We start from the raw sequence: 19,637 nt of genomic DNA on the forward strand, positions 1-19,637 counted from the left end.
GCCACTGTGCATGACAGCCTGGCCTCATTGTCACACTGGGGAGCAAGCAGTCATAGCCCAAATGCCAACAGACCAAAGACTAGCTCAGGGGAGGAGGAGGGGAAAAATCTATTTGATGTCACTTTGCGTCAGTTCAGTTAGTGTCTTTCTTCTTTAGATCACATTTGCTTTCATCTTTCAGAAAATAAAGAGCCTGGAGAAAATAGTTGAAATTTGTTTTCTTTTGACTCTGAAATAAATGCACCACAGTTGTCTTGTTTCCCTGATCACCTTTTGCTAGTGTGATGAGTGGCTAGGGAGTGGTCATAAATAACGGGAAGTGACAGAACTCGAAAGTTAACATTCTCATCACCTGGTAGATTCAATATCTGACTGTAGTGCCTTCCCCTCATTCCCCACCCTTTCTTGCTGCCCTGTGTTTGTTTTGTTTTTTTGCCCTACCACCTGTTCCCTTCTAAAATGCTGTTGTCTGCCTTCCCCATCCCTCAAGAAGAAAGCTCTTCAAGGTCAAAAAAAAAAAATCTTTGTTTTGTTCTCTGATAGATCTGTGCCATGAACTGTGCCTGGCACATAGTGTGCCTTCAATAAATGGATCCATAAAACAAATCAGTTCATGGAGAGGCAGCACTGTGATACAGAAGGAGGAAATCGAAGGGAAGGGAGAGGGAAGAAAGTTCTTAGCGTCCTTCAAATACATGGGTTCAATAAGCTAGTAGAATCCTCATTTCCTCCTTGACCTTGTAAGCATAACTGTCAACTCAGCCACAGAGCTAATTTCTCTACATCTGTTTTAGCCGCTCCTGTGGAGTCTATGGTTTCTGAAAGTGGTGTGTGTGTGTCTGTATTGCTGACAAGCACACGCTGGGAGTAGGGCCCAGGAGAAGATCATCAGTGCTGACGTTCTAGCCATGGGTTCTGGGCCCAGCACACATTCTGCATTGTTTTCATGAGATGGTTCTCTGGGGATAAGTGAGCTGCCCCATCAGCAGAAAAAGTTGCAATAGATGTGCCGAGTATGCTGCCCTCCCTGGCCTCACATCCCATGTCCTCCCCTTTTCTAGTTGATTCTTTCCTCCCCTTCCCAGCAATGCAGAAACCTTTTGGCTTTTCTGTCATTTCTGGATCTGGTTCAGGGTTGTGATGACGAGCAGTCAGGCCATGTATACCCGGTCACTTTATGACAAAGCAAGGCCTCAGCTCATATTAATCTCCACATAGGGTGCTAAAAAATAAAGTTGCCACAGATACACCCTAATGTTGTCCCAGAGGCCAATGCCACCGACCCAGTCTATCCCATATAGACCATTATCGGACTGCTTTCGTTCTTACTCTACTGTGGGACACTTGTTCCCACCACTTCCCCCAACATATCTTAAACTCTGCTGCCTGGCCCTCAAGTCTGATCCAAATCTGCCATATATACTAACTTCTCTGTCTGCGCTCTCTAATCAAACGGGTCTCTTTTCCTTTCCTACAACAATAATGATAGCAATCAGTATATCATTAATTATAATTATGAATACTTCTTTCATTTTACTGGGTTTCATTGAAAAATGAATAAAGAATAACAAGACAAATATCCATGTATCCAGTGCTCAATTGAAGATCCATAAAGCTGAGTTGGTTTCTATATTCCACCTCCTTTTTCCCTTTTGTAGACCCTCTGGTTCTAATGACTTTAAAAAAAAAAAAAAGATTCCCTTTTATTTGCATATGACAATATGACTGCCACCTAAAAAAAAGGAGCGGTAATTCCTTAATGTAATGAAGAATCTAGTCGATGATCATAATTTCCCCATTTGTCTCAATTTTTTTAAACAATTGATTTGTTTGAATCAGAATCCAAGAAATGTGAACAGATTGCATTTAGTTAATGTGTTTCTCAAATGGCTTTTCATTGATAAGTTCCTTTTTTTCATTTTAATTTTTTATTACTGGCCTTTTGTCCTTTAGTTTTCCACATTCTGGACTTTTTAAAATAGCTTTCGACATAACTTTATTGACCTATGGTGAGTTAACTCACCCTTTCATCTGTCAGTCCCTACAGGAGGTTCCAAGTTACTCAGCTTCCATAAATAGAAAGGATGTACTGACCCACATAGCTTGGTCTGGCCCAAGGTCATTTCTGAGGAGCCTTCCAAAATATCCCAGGTGTCGGGGAATGACATTATCAACAGCAGACAGTCTATTTCAAAACATTTTGCCTCCAAAGGAATTTTATAACTCCTATCTGGCAAGGCATTTTCGTTCCCTAGAATTAGGGGAGGGAGTTGAGAAGCCAGTGAGTAGCCTGGTTTCCTTCTTTTAGACAGTGTTTGTTCCTTTAAGGATTTCTGGGGCTCAGTGCCAGGACATCCATGGGATATTACTGTCTTACCGTTTAGATCTGATTATCAGGAAACAGAATCCTTGGAGGGGCAGGTAAGAGGAGAAAGAGTTTACATTAAAACCAGCCTTTCGTTAGTGCCTGTTGGGATCCTGTATTCTTGAGCAGCTAATTGGACTGTGGAGCATAATACTAATACATACGTTTTTCAAACCCATAGTTTTCATTACCTGTTCTTTTTGCTGCCGCTCTCTAGATGTTGTCCAGTCGTTGTAATATCTGAACATTGTAATATCTGTGGACATGAAGAGAGCCAATTTTTAAATTTTTTAGTCTTGCTGTCATGACCTGCTAATCAACTCTGAATATAGATAGCCAATATTAAAGTGAAAAGAATGAAACATATTGAAGTGTGAAGCTATGTTTGGATTTACTTATTTAGTGATTTGAAGATTATAAGAATAAAGCATCTCAATGTCAGTATTTTCATCTAGTTTTAAGGCCAAATGGTTAATAAACCAAGGTTAAAAATCTAACGCAGGGTGAGAAAGACATTTAATAAATTTATTACAGTCCTACTTTTATTATGAGGCTAATTGGTTATTTTAGGTAAAGGTTTGCTTAAATTAAAGGCATTGATAACAGTAAATTAATGGAAATTTTCATGTTGAATTTTACCAGTATGTTCATTCTTATATTCCATAAGTGGGTGTCAGGCTTAGTCAGTATTCTCTTCTGGTGACTCCGAATGTTTAAAAATTAAAATATAATGATTATTCACCATAAAAGAGTTAACCAGTGATTTGCTGGTTTATTGATTATTCTTCCTTGCAGGGATCAGTTAACAATAAAAATAAACCCTTCATGTTCACACCCAATCACAGGTAGCAACAGCACATACATGAGATAATGTGTTTGAAAAGCAGCCTGGAGACGTAATTGTGTTGTATTGTAAAGCTGTGCCTTACCGAAAACTGCCAGTATTTTTGTGAGGCTAGAGCTTAGGGTATACGGTAGGTGAGACTGAGCTTAGGGGCAGGGACCAGGTCATGATGAGCTTTGTCTGAGCTGCAAAGGAGTTTTAGGTGCTTCCTACAAGTGATGACTGGGAAGCCCTGTGGAACGTCAGGCAGTAGAGGATGATAAGATTTTGTATATAAAGAGAAAGTCCTGGTTTCAGCGTGGAAAATAGAGCAGAGGAAGATGAGACGGATAGGTAACCATGTAGGAAGTTATTGCAGGAGTCCCAAAGGCAAGGTGAGACAAGGTGAGAACCAAAAATAGGACAACAGCAATCTCAAATTTGTAAATTTCAAACCCCAAAGAGTAATTTTTAAAAGGTTGATGCTTGTGAAGGATTTAACAGTAGTACCAGTGGTTTTCCTGGAAGTACAGGGTGATTCTTTAGAAGAGTAAATCGATGAATTTCCTATCCCGCTTCTATCCCTGGAAGACGTTTGGCAAAGGTTTTCTTGGACCCATGTGTAGGGATCTCATTTGTAAACTGCTGCCAAATTCTTGTGGGTCTGCTGTGAACACACAGCTCATTTAGAGCTTAGAGTAGGGGGTGGGGGTGTCAATTGCTTTGTCCTTGTGTCCAGTAACCACAGAGTAACATTGCTCCCCCTTCCTCTCAAGACGACAGCAGCAGTTTTGAGCAGGTGGCCCCACCCAGAAGTTGCGGCCTCATCGGTATTATTTGTTACAGTCAGTCTGGGTGATGATGATGGTTCTCCTCCTCCTCCTCCTTCATTATCATCAGACCCGTCTCCTACCTGACATTTACTGAGTGCCTACCATTTGCCAGGAACCGTATTCACTGCTTCACCTGGATTAGCAAGTTTAATCATCGTAACTGCCTATGAAGTAAATTACTATTATTTTCTTCAGTGTACAGATGAGGAAACTAAGGTTCAGAGGGGTTTAAGTAACTTGCCCAAGATCACATAGCTTAACAAAAGGCAGAGCCAGACACTGAACCTAATTCTCTCTGACTTTAGAGTCTGGGCTCTTAACAGTTATGAATATAGTTATTAATTAATGCAATTTAGTAACAAATATGATTTCTCTTTTTAAATTTGCTCTTTTATGTAGCCCTGCCCAGTAAATGTCCTCGTAATCCACTACTGTGTTTACCTACTTCCCATTCCTAGCTCATGGCAGGTAGGAAACACAGGTGTAGAACATTTTTAAACATGAAGTGCAGGAAAACTTTAGAGGGGGAGGGCTAGAATAAGGAATATATTTAAATTTCTAGTTTTTTTTTTTAAGGCAGAGCATATTCATCTGTGCCTTCGCCATTTTGCTTGAAGTATAGCAATTTCTGAAATAGGAGAGATACTGATTTTTAAAAATTTTATGTTATATGAGATATAATTCATATAGCATAAATTGACGCCTTTAAAATGCATAATTGAGTGGGGTTTTTTTAGCATATTCACAAAGTTGTGCAGCCATCACCACTGTTGAATTCTAGAACATTTGCATTGCCCTGAAAAGAAACCCATGCCCATACTCTCCTAAGGCACTCATTTTCAAACCTGCGGTATACCAAAACACACCCCAAAGCTATGAAAAAGACTTAGAATATCTCACCACAATCCCCCTCTCTTTTATGCAGATAATAATAATAACACCACCTGTGTATAGTTTACTATATGTACGGTACTAGTCTAAGTGTTTTATATACATTTATTTATTTAAATTTCACTGTGACCCTATGAGGCAGGTTCTGATATTAAACTTATTTTACAGATGCAAAAATTAAGGTGCAGAGAAGTTAAGGATCTTGCCTCATCATCTAACTCGAATAAGAGCTAGAGCTAGGGTATAAACCCCGGCGGTCTGGCTTTGTAGTCTGTGCTCTTGATTGTTATGTATGTTTTAAGCTGCTCATATTCATATTTGAAAATGATATGAAGGCCTTGAAAACATTATGCCAAGTGAAAAAGCCAGTCATAAAACACTGTAGATTGTATGATTTCATTTATATGACATGTCCAGAAAAGGCAAATCTATAGAGATACAAAGTAGATTAATGGCTGCCTAGGGCTGGAGGGGGAGGTGGGGGGCTCTTGGGGGAAATGGGAAGTGGCTGCTAATGGAAATGGAGTTTATTTTTGAGACGATGAAATGTTCAAAAATTGATAGTGGTGAAGGTTACACAACTCTGTGAATATACTAAAATCCAATGAATTGTACACTCCAAATAGATGAATTATATGTGAATTATAACTCAAGAAACCAGTGTTTAAAAAATGATATGAAGAGAAACAACCAGAATGATTTTTCTTAGACTACTTCTTTCTTCATCTGAAAAAGAAATATTGTATTTGTACACACACACACAATACACACACACTTCCCTTTTCCTCCTTTCATTTGGGGTGCTCAATCGCTTGCAAACAGTTCTATTAGACATTCCTACTCCCTAACCTGGAAGTTAGGCCTGTGAGACCTTCAGCTCTGTAGGAAAGAGTAATGTGATCCCTGGAAATGTGAATATATACGTTTTCATGTATAACTTAAAGTAGTTCAGTATGTTAAGTCATTCATCCTGCAAATATTTATGTATCAGGCAGTGCTTTAGGTGCTTGATGTATATCAGGGAATAAAATAGGCAAAAAGAATCCCTGCCCTGTAAGGACTAATTTTACAGGTTTCGTAGAGGAGGTACCATTTGAATTGGATCTTGAAAGATAATAGAAGTTTATCCACATGAGGAGTTATGTGTGTTTGATGGAAGAGTGCGGTGCTTAGCTGCTCCAGTCAAAACATCCATTTATGTTGTCTTTTTTTTTTTTTTTTTGGCTGTGCAACTAATGACTCCAAAATCTCAATGGTTTATCACAACAACCATTTACTTTCATTCTCATAGGCCTGAAGGCTGGCTGTAATTTAGCTGACCTAGCTGGGCAAGACAAACTCTATAGGCTTTCATTTAGGTTCAAATCTGTTTCCCCTTGTCTTCATTCTGGGGCCCAGGCTGAAGGGACAGTGACTTCCCAGGCCATGCTCTTCTTACGGTGGGTTATAGGAGCACCAGGGGACAGGCCAAGCCATAAAATATGGATCAAAGCTTCTGCTCATGCCATCTCCATCCACTGACATTCCCTTCATGCAGTCACATGGCCAAGTCCAACGCAAGTGTTTCAGGGAAATATACTCTGTGCACAGTGGGAGGCTCTGCGCAATTAGAGAGCAAAGAGTATGGATACATAATTCTATTACAAGAAGGTGAAGATTTGAATAGCAATTTGATCTAGAATATATGTTAGGTTGGTGCAAAAGTAATTGTGGTTTAAAGGTTAAGAATAATTGCAAAAACCGCAATTACTTTTGCACCAAACTAATAATTAAGCACGAGAAATAGCTGAATATGGCAGAAACACAGATGTGAATGGACATCGGTATAGGAATGACTAAAAGTTGTCACAGTACGTCATGGATGGTAGAGGATTGGGGACAAATTGTGAATTATGGTGATTCACTGATTCTTGGCTTATTTTAATTCAGTGTTGCTGGTATAAATTTTAATTCACAGCACTATGGTATAGAGACATCAAATATATTTTGGTTATCTAAACATATTTTACCTATTCTAAACTCTCTTCTACCTAAAATTGAAGGAGGAAAATAACAAAAATAATAGAAGAAATCAGTAAAGTAGAAAACGTACAAATAATAGAGACATTTAGCAAAGCCAAAAATTGTTTCTTGGAAAAGATCAACAAAGTTGGTAACCCCCAGCAAGACTAAGAAAAGGAGAGAAAACACAAATTTTCTATACTATAGATTATACAGATGTTAAAGGGTTAATAAAGGACTCTTTTAAACAAATTTATGCCAGCAAATTTAAGTTTGGATTAAGTGGATAAATTTCTTGAAAAACACAACTTACGAAAAACAGACAGGAAGAAATGGACAATTTCAATAGCCCTATATGTGGTAAAGGTATTGATTTTTAATTTAAAACCTTTCCTTGAAATTATCCAGGCCTACATTATTTCACTGATGATTTCTATCAAATATTTAAGAATGAAATAATACCGGTCTTACACAGACTTTTTCAGAAAATAGAGAAGGAAGAAACACTTCCTAATTCATTTTATGAGGATAGTCTAACCGTTATATGCAAATCTGGCAAAGACATTGAAAGAAAAGACTACAAATTAATATTCCTTGGAAACGTAGGTGTAAAATCTTCAACAAATCGAAATATGCACAATAAAAAGAATAACACATCCTAAGCAAGTAATGTTTGTTCCAGGGATGCAAGGTTGATTTAACATTTGAAAATCAATATAATTTGCCACGTTAACAGAATAAAGAGAAGAAACAGGATCATCTCAGTAGATGCAGAAAAAGCACTTGATAAAATTCTGCACTTATTCACAATTTTCCAAAAAAGCAAAACAAAACAGTATGCGGAACTGGAGCCAAGTCCTGAACAGTGCCCTCCATTACCCTTGGCAGGAACCCCAGTGATCAGACACGCTAGCTGCCTAGATGGCTGAGCAGAAGACTGTGCAGTCTCTAGGACATAGTTAATTCATTGGCTTGTGATTGTATGCATTTGCTAGTTGTCAGGGAATTAATAGTCCAGTTTACGCATATATCAACTACCAGACACTATTGTTAGTTTTTGTAGCAATTTTGTAATCTTGTTAAAACATCATCTTTGTTCTTTATCACGGCAGTCTGTAGTATAAATCTCCCCCTTGTTTCTTCTTTTATCTTATTCCAGCTACTATTTATAATGTTTCACTCCCAGATTCACCGGTTTCCATATAGATAAGTTATTTTCTTTACATCGTACTGTTGCCCCCCCCTTCCCCCCCGTCTTCTGTCAGAAATTTCTTCTATATCAGGAGAACCTTTCCATTGTTGAATTTTAGGTTTGAACGTCCTGATTTACAACACTAAATCCTTCTCATTGACACCGTCTAAGGAATCCGCTGTTCATTGGGTTTGCTGTGTCTTGGCATAACTCTGGTTCATCTTGAGTAGAAACTACCGGAAGATTCCATATATATACATTTCCTTCTGAGTATAGTGGCTCTAGTTCTATAAATGGCGAGTTTTTGTCATTTGTATAAAGCTTCTGGTCTCTGTTTTCCATGATGCTTGGATGATGGTGTTCCTTAAAATGATCTAAATCACTCTCCCTGAGGATGGAGTTATTTAAACTCCAATTGCAGTTTTTTCCCCTCTCTATTTTTCTTCCTCTGAATCTTTAGTTTCCTGAATTCCTTTCCTGATTCTTTTAAAATACCAAGAATACTTTAAGATAGGCTGAAGGGTAGGAAAATGTCTCATGTCTTTTTAAATCTTGTTTAGTAGAAAAACTAGCTCGTATTTCAAACAGATAAGGAAAAGAAACAAGACGTCTGCCCTGCAGATCTCTGCGCACTTATGCTCATAGCTTAGAGCACTGGGTTAATCAATTTTCTTGGCCTCTCCTGAAAACTAAACACAGCCTGTTTTTACATGTTTGTTGTGCTTCTTGCTATCTGCAGCCTCACCCTAAAGTTTCATTGGATAGTTTCATCTGCAGTTCAGCAGCTGCTATCTTATGTATTATCTGGGCATTTATTACATGTACAGTGTAGTGGAGCTGTTCGTTTTAATGTGTCACTAAGTTTCTTAGCTCAGACATGCCCAATGTATTTACTTATGAGTCAGTGATTCTTAAATTTCCTCCCCTAACTGGATTCACGCATAAGAAATGTGAACCCGAGAGAGTGCTTTTAGGGAACTTTTAGGCTGACCCATTTGAAAAAAATTTTTTAATGTAAATTCCCTCAAATTTGGTAGGTCCTGGGACCTTAACCTTGGGACCTTCTTCCACTAGTGCATTTTTATCAAAAAAGACAAAATTGCTATGGAGATTTATAAGCAAATTTTAAAAAAAGTAGCTTAAAAGGAAGAAAAAAACGTTATCTTAATGGGGGGATGGGAGGTGAGAGTGGAATCCTTAAGTTAGTTAAAATAGCTGTACCATAAGAGTCAATTCTGAAACTTCCTTAATTTAAATATATATGTGTTTGGGTGTTTTAGATGAGAGTTGTTCAGTTTAAATCCTGGAAAGGCCTGAAGCGCTTTGCCACACCTGGCGGAAACTCTGACGTATATCTTGTTCCATGTGCTGAAGTTGTTGGCTTCCAACTTGGGATGTTTGAAAGAAGCAAAATCTCATATAAATTGTCAGACAGTTTATGATAGCAGATTCCTTTCCTTTTCTATCCTCGTTTCCCTCATCACCCCACCTCAGTCAGATCAGGATTTCATTTTTCTTACAGTCCAACATTCCATCACCTGTTTAACCAAAGTGCATGTGTGAGCCAGTGCTGCTGTCATCAGGAGAGCATGGCGGGTAGGCAGAAGATGCTATTGAAGGAGGACAGAGGGGCCCAGACCGTGCTACTCGGCCTCACCAGGGACCCATGATCAAGATGGGTTCTCCTTTTCCTCTTCAGCCTTTGCTAGTTCTCTGAGTAATCACCTGGCAATGATGGACCTTCTGTCCAAAATGAACTCCAATAACATAAACCAGAGGAGAAAATTCTGTTTTCCTAGCATTTCTCATTTCCTTCTTGAAACAGATTTAGGCTTCATTCGCTGACACCTCTTATCCTTTCACAGAGGGAAGAGACTGTTCTTTTTAGCCCTATGTTGTCAAGAATAAAAGAACTGCAATTGCCTCTGAGGTTAAATATTCTAGGACTTGACATTTTAAAAATCAATTCCCATTCCCAAAAGGTAATGTTTTCTGGAGAGTTCAGTTCCAAAACGTAAGAAAGTTTCCAGATGCTTATAAATGCACGTTTCTCTGAAGGAACCCATACTGGAGCATCCCCACAAGGAGGACCGTCTTCCTGGGCTCTATTCAGGTGGCAGAGATACACCTGTGCTGCTCCAGCACTCCCCTTTTGTAGGAGCAAACAAGAAAGGAGAAACTGCAGCCTGTTGTTGTTCAGTTAAGGAAACCTCTTCAGAAATTCATTCTGGAAGTCCAGAATTTAGATTTGTACTATGAATTGGGCAATATTAGGAAGAATGTAGAAGGTGTCACTATTGCTTTTTGAAAGAATATAGTGAAATTTCAAACCTCTCGCACATTGTACATTCAAACCTCTCCTACTTTCCTGGTAGTAAAATAGATGACTGAGAATTTCAAAATAAGAATTTAGACTCTGAGAGCAGCTCCCTCGCTGCGATCTATTGAAAGTCAGCCCTCGACACAAGGGTTTGTCAAACAAACAAACAAACAAACAAACAAAAAAAAAGAATTTAGACTCTGGGTCCTATGCACCAAATCCATCAAATGTGGGCCTAATTTGGGGGATATATGTGGGTGTGGGGGAACCCAGGCATCAATATCTAAGTACTTTTTACGCCTTAAAAATTTATAGCTCTCATTCTTATGTCTCACCTGGATTTAGAGTATTAGATTTAGGAAACTAAATTTGTAGTTTCCTGTATTCTTTCCATTTGTTGCATGCATAGTTCTCTCAAATCCTGAAAATCCTTTTGGGCAAGTATCCATCAGGGTCCCGGCAGAATGTAGAAAGCACACTCAAATTGGGTAATTTGAGGAGGTCCTACTTAGAATGGAATGGGCAGATTTAGGGAAAATAACAAAGAATTACACTATACCCGTGGCTAGCAGGAAAGCCATCCAGCCTGAAGGGGCAGGGAACCAGGGGGTTATCTGACTCAAGAGAAAGCTGTTTTGCGGGGGACCCTTTGACGGTAGCTGTGGCCCTTAATAGAACAACACAGCCAACTCACAGCCCAGTGTGGAGGGAGCCAGGGAAATAAATACCCCAACCTCACTGGCCTTCTGCCTTCACATCTCCTGCTGGTGTCACCCAGTGGTTGAACTCAGCCGGAAGCCAGAGGTGAGGGACCTCCCGGATGCAGTTCTTGTGGGTCAGCGTCATGGAGCACAGAGCAGGTTGGGGAGGGGTGAAGGACAGACCTGAGAGGGGAAATGGAAGACACAGCACATGCTTATTGCTCAGTGTCCTCAGTCTGTCCCAGGTTCAGATCTCTCCTTAAAAGGTTACATTGGAAATTACTTATTTTGCTGTTTGATATCAGTATCTATCAGGGTAAAAGTTTACAGTTTGTGACCTCAGGAGATTTCTTTAGTAAAGTATGTCCAAACTTGTAGATATGTTGCTTATTAAAAATTACTGAAGTTTCCAAGGCCTTCTTTTGCATTCTCTCACATGTTATGACATACATTTAAAAATTATTTTTTTATTGTGGTAAATATATATAACATAGAATTCACAATTTTACCATTTTAATTGTACAGTTCAGTGGCATTAAGTACGTTCACATTGTTGTGCAGCCATCACCATCCATCTCCAGAACTTTTTCATCTTCCCAAACTAAAACTGTACCCATTTTCTTCTCCCCCACAACTCCCTGATAACCACCCTTCTACTTTTTTCTATGAGCTTGACTACTCTTGACACCTCATGTAAATGAAACCATACAGTATTTGTCTTTTTGTGACTTAGCATAATGTCCCCAAGGTTCATCCACGTTGCAGCACGTGGCAGAATGTCCTGTCTGTATACATCTATTTTGTTTATCCATTCATCTGTCAGTGGACTCTTGGATATACATTTTTAAATGTTGTTTTATTCCTGAACATTAATTCACTCTCATGGTTTACCTTTTTACATGTTCAGTCTGATGTCTCACAAATCTGCAAGAAAGTAAAAGAGCCCCAGCTGTAGAGCTGAGCCATGAAAGGTGGAGGTGGGCTTGAACAGGAGAAAGGGGCGTCATTTGGAGGAAGAAGAGAGTGGGGAGTCTTTAAATGTGTGGAAAGACAAGAGAACCCACCATGGATAAAAGAAACAGTATAAAAGCAAAGGAACAAGTTCTGGACAGAAAGTGCTTTATGGGAGCAGAGAGCATTTTGATTGGATAGGACTGCACTGAGGAATACTTATGCATAAGTGGGGTGAGATGTGGTTAAAAATAACATTGATTGATCAATGATACAGAGATGATAAGTGATAAAGTGACTGCGGTAAAGAAGTTAGTGGTAGATTCTAGGTGTGGGTATAAAGTCTTTTCGACTTCACTGTTTGAAAATTTTCATAATAAAATGTTGGCGAACTAAAGAGGAAAATGGAAGTCTAGAAGATTTTGAAGGAAGAATCAGTGACATTTAAGAGAAGCGATATTTATAATGAAAAGAACATGGGCATTGGAGTCACACAGACCTGAATTCTGGTTCTGACTTAGCTGTTTTCTATGGGGTTAAGTATATTGCTCAGTGGTGGTGCTGGGATTTGAACCCAGGCACCCTGGCTCTAGTGCCTTAGTCTCTTCCTTGTGGTGTGGTGATGCTACAAGCTCCTAGCTCAGCATCTGGCACGTGGTAGATTCTCAGATGGTAACTGTTGCTATTAGTGTATTGTCTGGGCTGCAGAAGATGAAGAAGTCTACAATTTGTTGTTTGACCTGGAAGATTTATATGACATAGTGGGGGTGGCCGATTAGCTCAGTTGGTTAGAGCGTAGTGCAGATAACACCAAGGTTGCCTGTTCAATCCCCACATGGGCCACTGTGAGCTGTACCCTCCTTAAAAAAAAAAAGAAAAGAAAAGAAAAATTCTAAATTATGTGACACAGTTATGCAAGCAGGAAGGTAAAACTATTTGTGGAGAAGAGATGGTTTGTTTTTAGATAAGAGGAAGTAGAGATTTTCATATGAATGATTTCACATAAGTTCAATAAATCGTTTGCTCACCAAATATTTGAGAATGTTATACATGCTGAGCACTATTCTAGACCAGTGAACAAAACAGACAAAAACCTCTTTCCTTATGGTTTTACATCCTAAAAGGATGTGATGAATTAAGGATCTTTATATCTCAAATGCAGAATGACTCTCCAAAGGTGAAAATGTAGGCATGCACCAGCAAGAGAAGAAGGTGGTGCTTTCATAGCAGATTTTTCTGATGTCCCGACATCATGCCACATAGGCAGTTACTTCCTCTGCTTTCTCTCCAACTCATCAGTGTTCTGATTTCCTCTGCAGTTCTTTTTACTTCCATCTGGAGTTGATGGAACAGCTTATATAAGCCATTTAGGATTGTTTCAAAATACATGTTCGCCTTCTAAAATGGACCAGATAGGAACAAATTTAGTGGCTTTTCATACTGTATATACTACGAACAGAGAAGACTGAGATGAAATTCACTATATTGCACATAAAACAGAGGAACTCCTTTCTGGTCTCATGCATGAATCCTGTAATTTAGCCAGGCTCTGACTTCAGCACCCTTCCAGGGTGTGTATTCCTTGGTGATTACGCACTCATTCCAATTGGGTAGGAGGTCAGTCAGTAAAAGTATGTATGGAGCCAGACCCTCCCCTGCTTCTGAGTCATTTTCTGGTAAAGCAAAAAGGTTCTCAGCGAGAAGCTTAAACTTTCAGATGGCAAAGGTTACTCCTGAGTGTAATAGGGTAGCTCTCTGAGTCATCCTTACAGAGCTTATGCTAATTCTTTACTTGGTATTTTAGATAATGAAGTATAGATTTAGCTAGATATTGAGATGGAATTTGAAAAAATGAAGTCGAAGGAAAATAATATCCACTTTGGCCCAATCTTGGGTTGTTTTAATACCATATATAGATGGCTAAGAGGTTTGCAAAATATCATGTTTGTTTTAGAAAAAAAATATTTATGACACCACCCTTGTGTGGAAATCTGACATCTGGCAACGTCAGCCCTGTGGAAGATAGCCAGAAACTAAGAACGGGGCCTCAGAGCACATAAAAAATAACTTGAAACTCTCCAGCACTAACACATGCATTTATTTTAGCACCACAGAAGACTTCGTAGCCTTTCATTTAGAGCTTGTTTTCTTTTTATTTATCTGGCAACTTTTAATAATTTTGGCTGTGTATGTGTGGTCCCCCCTCCCCAGCAAATTATCAACAATTTAGAAAGAGGGTGGGAAAGTTGACAGACAAGATCAGCCTATAGAAGAGGGAAGGCTGACATCAAAGAGAAAGATCTAGAAGTTATATAGTGCTGGTATTATGTAGCACAGTAATGTACGGTCTTCATAAGGAACTCACGTCCGTCAGCCAAAAAGTAAATCACGTGCAGTCTTCTCCCGAAGAAGGCAAGGAAGTGCAGCCTGTGTCTATTTTTAAACATGATCCAAGTTAACCAAGTTTTGACAGGTTGAAATGGTAAATTCTGCAGTGTTTATATACTTGAAATAGCATAGTCTCTGGTGATGCTGTCTGTACCAGTGACAATGATTTGAGCTTGTCGCTGATTATGGAAATAATGTTTAGTAGGAAACAGTTCCTGCTAAACTACTGTACCAGCCCTGTCCTAGGTGCTTTCACACTATTCGCTGCTTTTTCACACTATTCGTACTGGTTGAGGCTTTGGAGACAGACAGATCTGGGTTCCCATTTCCATCTCTGACTTACTGTGTAACTTTGGATAGATGGCATCACCTTTCCGAGCCTGTGTCTTCACCTGGAAAATGGGAACCAATAATATTCGATAGGGTAGTTGTGAGGACTGGATGAGGGAAGTATGTAGCAGCACACATGGCACATAGTGCATGCTCATTAAGTATTGGGCATTATTATAATTACTGTTACCATTATCATCATCCTCTTGATGGTTGTTATGAAAGTATGATTATCTCCATCTTTCTGAACAAGGAAACTAAAGCCCAGAGGGTTTAAGTGATATGTCCAAGGTGAAATAGGTGGTAAGTAGTGGAGTTGGGATTTGAACTTTGGTCTGACTCCAGAAGCCTAGTACTTTGCATTTACATTATGCTGCCTCCTCAGTGTATGATTATAATTAGGTTTTTTTAATACTTAAAGAAAATACACGGTAGGAGAGGGCAAGGGATGTGGGGAATGTTACTAGCCCCTTCTCTTTTCCACTGTACACCCAAGTCATCTCATTATAGAAGAAAGTTCCAGTAACACGTTGAGTAAAAAGATAGGCTCCTTTTACTCAACAGTGCAAATTTAATATGTAATGTTCAATTGTGTTGCAAAATCTACATTATGCAAGGTTCATTAAAATCTTACTGGTACCTGCATTAATTTACTGAACGATATTTATCGTATGCGTAACATATTTGTCCACATGATTGTTAGAGTATAAACTTAGCAGAGCTCTCACCATCTTTTGTTTTGTTTTTAGGCACTTAGTGCCTTTTGAAGTGATTATAGTTATTTTTGAGATGAAAGTTAGAATCCTAACCTCTGCCAACACCAAATGAATACTTGATGAATAAGGAAAACAGATACAGAAAGAAAAGCAGACTTGGGGCTGGATACTCTGGAGATCTTCAGTTTCTCTTTGTAAAAGACCGGGGGAGAAATGTAGCTAATGATGGCTGATTATTTACAGGTGGGCACAGGCAAGATATTTTTCCCCTTTCTATTACTTACACACATACATAGGCTCCCCGGCCACACATGTCAAAGTAACGGACACATTACCTTATCACAGCACAGACACCGAAACAGTGCAAGAAAACCATGCAAGGTTGGGCTATAGGTGTCTTTGAAGCAAAAACACAGTCTTGATTTGGTATAGTGTACTAAATCCTGTCTGGGGGCGCCATCTACACAGCCCTTTCTTGTTCTTTTTATGGAGTTTTACTTTTCAGTATGCTTGAAATCTCAGCCACTGAGGCATGCTCCTGCTGCTGTTCTTTATGTCACGTTCCGTTTTTTTTTTGCAGTCACAGTCTCAGTAGGTAGGAGCCAGAATGTTCTCAGTCTGAATCCTGGCCCGGCTGCTATGAACTCTGTGAGCTTGGACAAATTAAGTTTTCTAACTGGCTGAGCCTCAGTATCCTAATTTTTAAGAAGGCTATGGGGAATAAATGAAATGCCATATTTAAAATCTCTACTTTTTAAATACCATTATGTTACAAATACCTTGTTGCCTGGTACTTGAAAAATGTTAATTTCCTTATTACCCTCTTCAGGCATATTGAAAAGTCTATTATTTCCCATCTTGTATCTTTTCTGTCACTCACTGGTATAGGTCACTTTTTTTTTCCCAACTCCAGAATGACTTTGAGAATCAAATGAAAAATGTATGAGGAAATTATTATTTTATTTTATTTTTATTAATAAAAATTTCAGAAGGCAGACCTCTGGGTGATTGGGGATGAGTGGTTAGGGTTAGTTTTCTCTCTTGGCTTTGAAGGTGCATCTACAAAAAGATGTGATTAATCCAACAGATCATCCTTCCCGAACAGGAGACTCTTGAGTCCCCGAAGGCCCAACACCTACATATCCTCAAGTTGTCGTCATTGGTGCTGAGGAAACTATTATTTAAAAAAATAATAAATGAGACAGTACTTTGATTTTTTTTTTTAAGTGTAAAGTATAAACTTCTTATTTGCTTAGCTTTGACTTCATTCTAAGTATCTTTATATCTTAAGCGTTATCATTCTCAAGATATAGAGCTATATTACAATGTCTTAAATATTTATGCTTTCCCATTTCTTTTGACCCTTTTCCAGCTTGCGAAACATGGAGGCTGGCTCTGTGGTTCGAGCCATCTTTGACTTCTGCCCTAGTGTCTCAGAAGAACTGCCTCTCTTTGTGGGAGATGTTATTGAGGTGTTGGCAGTGGTGGATGAATTTTGGCTTCTGGGAAAGAAAGAGGATGTTACAGGTAAGAGGGTTATCATTGCTCTTGTACAAAGTGGATTAGAGGCCCTCCCTTCTTTCCATATTAAAAATAAAGATTAAGTGGGAAGCCCAAGTCAGTAAACTGCAGAATCCTTTTGTGTTTTCCATATGTATTTACTGTGGTTTCTACCAGCGAGGAGAGAATGTCTCTTATTCCATCTCTCCTTATTGGTTCCTTCCGAAGGTTGTAATGATTAGATTCCAGCTGCCCCCAGCCCAGTTTTCTATTCACCTCTTTCCTATCCCTTCCCAGGTCTTTATCCTTTGTATTCAATATGATTATTTCTCTTCTGAAAATACGCATTACTCCTCTTTCCCGAACCCCCTGGTGTTTACCATCGCTTTTCACTAAGTTTTTATCTCTGATTTATGGACCATTAGGTGCTCTCCACTGTGTTTTCTCTGGCTGTCTTCTTTTAACGTTTCCACCCTTTCTTTATTCTTTCCAAGGAAGCATGACGCGTCTTGTTCACTCCTTTCTAGATCCATGGTGGGCCCACATTTATTAAAGCTGGCCTCTCCCCTAGATGCACCTCCCTCCTGCATCCCATACACCTGGTTTCTTTTTTTCTAATCTTTAAAATAGACATTAGCACCAATTTCTTTCATTAATTAGCGTAGGGAAGGGTGGAAGTTTACCCCCACACTGTGCACCTATATTAAATCCAATCCTTAACTTACATATGTTTATGTGAGTCTGGGCTGGATTGTGTTACACAGTCCTTAGAACTGACTCTGCTGACACTTAACCGACATTTGGGAGATAATCGATTGTTTCCCAGTAGAAGTGATTTCTCAGCTGAGACAGAAACGATGAGCAGGCGTTAGCAAGGCAAAGAAGATAGGCAGAGGGAACTGCTTGTTCAAAGGCTCTGGAGTGAGAGAGAACATGGAGCGCCTGAGAGACGTTCAGTATGGCGTGGAGTGTGAACGGTTGAGGCGTGGGGGCTGGTGCTCAGGCGCTGAGCAGAAGTTAGGTCATGGAAGACAGTGTGCCACGGTGAGGAGCTGCGGGAATGGGACACCCCTAAAGTGCTTTGGGGTTTTTATCCAATACATAGAAGGATGCTAGGAAGGCACAAAACTGAAGGCAGGTAGGTAGGATGGGAGGTTGTTGCAGTATCCAGGCGAGAGATGCTGAGGGCTGGATCAAGATGGGGGTCTGGAGGTAAGTGGACAGATATAAGAGGTAGTTATAAGGTGGAATCAATCAAACTTTTTGATGCTATCCAACTGGCAGCCCCTCTTTGTACCTGTTAAAACCCTACCCATATTCTGACTCAAATGGCTGTCTGTATCTTATAATTTTTCATATTCTTCCTAACCCATTCTCTACCTTCTTGGAACTTCCATAGCAATTTGTATACGTATGTTGTGACACTGGATTTCAGAACTGAATTATTGTTTATGTCTGAACTAGATTTTCAGATCTTCAGGGGCCAAGACTGCCTTATTCATTTTTCCCTCCGCAGTGTGCCTGCGTAGAGTGACGCCCAATAATAAATGCTTATTGGAATGAATTGCATTCTCTGTGTTCTTCCTCAGTGAGATTTTAATTCAGGGTCTATAAATGGGCTTGGAAAAAAGTTTTCATCCTGGTACACAGACAGAAAAAGAAATTTCAATATTGGAAATGTTTGCTTTTCTTTTCAGGACAGTTCCCCAGTAGTTTTGTGGAAATTGTGACCATTCCCAGTCTAAAAGAGGGAGAGAGACTGTTTGTCTGTGTCTGTGAATTTACATCCCAAGAATCGAACAGTCTTCCCCTCCATCGAGGTAAGTTGATCATCTAAGAGTAGACTATTTAAAATTAGATCGGTAGAGTTGGCCCATTTTGACAATTAGATCTCAGGAATCCCAGGGCCACCTAAGAGATTCTCAGGAAGACCCTGGCCTGCAAGTTCAGACTGGGTCCTGGAATCTCTAGATCGTATCTTGACTAGCTTTTAACCAAGTAAGCCTAATGAGCCTAAAGATGTAAGTGCAGCCCAAAGGAAGAAAGTGCAGGGTGAGTGGGGGGGATACACAGGAAAAGTAGGAAAAGAGAATAAAAAGAGATATACTAATTATCAATGGTTTTATCTTGTCCCCTTCTCTGATACTCTGTGGCCAATAAACACAATGGCTATTCAACTCTTTCCCTCTATGCTTTTCCCATCTCTTTAGGCTCTGTATGTCCTCCAATTAGAACACACAAGCCTTTGAGGGTGGGGGAGTTAGGTGTACCTATGCAATTTGTCTTTCTCTGAGAAGTTTAGCATGTGACACAGAAATGCTTTTAATTCCTCTTGTTTTCTATACTTGACAGTTATTTTTACTAGTTGGAAGCAAAATCACTAAGAAATGAAAGCACATGTAGTTTATAAGACTTGAGTCTAGGCTTCCTGATTTTCAGTCTAGTGCTTAGAAGACCCGTTTACTTCTTAGACTAAACATAGCTTTTCCCACTCAATCAGTGTCTCAGTTCATGAGTAGCATCCATTCCTTTTTCCCTGTGCTCAGCCCTGTGGATCTTGTTCCCTGTTGTTTCTTTCTTTCCTTTGTACCTGCAGTGTAGCAGCGAAGCTTCTCCTGTTGTGTGT

The 19,637-nt window shown here is 39.4% G+C and overlaps 1 protein-coding gene across 2 annotated transcripts in view; it reads left to right on the forward strand.

The window, feature by feature from the left end:
- DNMBP (dynamin binding protein) overlaps positions 1-19,637 on the forward strand; it is a 91,541-nt gene that overhangs the window by 7,392 nt on the left and 64,512 nt on the right. For both annotated transcript variants that reach the window (XM_019724879.2, XM_074339226.1), the window contains exons 2-3: positions 16,884-17,038; positions 18,709-18,831. In XM_019724879.2, the coding sequence (XP_019580438.2) occupies positions 16,894-17,038; positions 18,709-18,831 (268 nt within the window). In that variant the 5' untranslated portion in view covers positions 16,884-16,893. The remainder of the gene's footprint in view (positions 1-16,883; positions 17,039-18,708; positions 18,832-19,637) is intronic.

Source organism: Rhinolophus sinicus, linkage group LG07 (assembly GCF_036562045.2).
Source record: "Rhinolophus sinicus isolate RSC01 linkage group LG07, ASM3656204v1, whole genome shotgun sequence".
NCBI classification, from domain to species: Eukaryota; Metazoa; Chordata; class Mammalia; order Chiroptera; family Rhinolophidae; genus Rhinolophus; species Rhinolophus sinicus.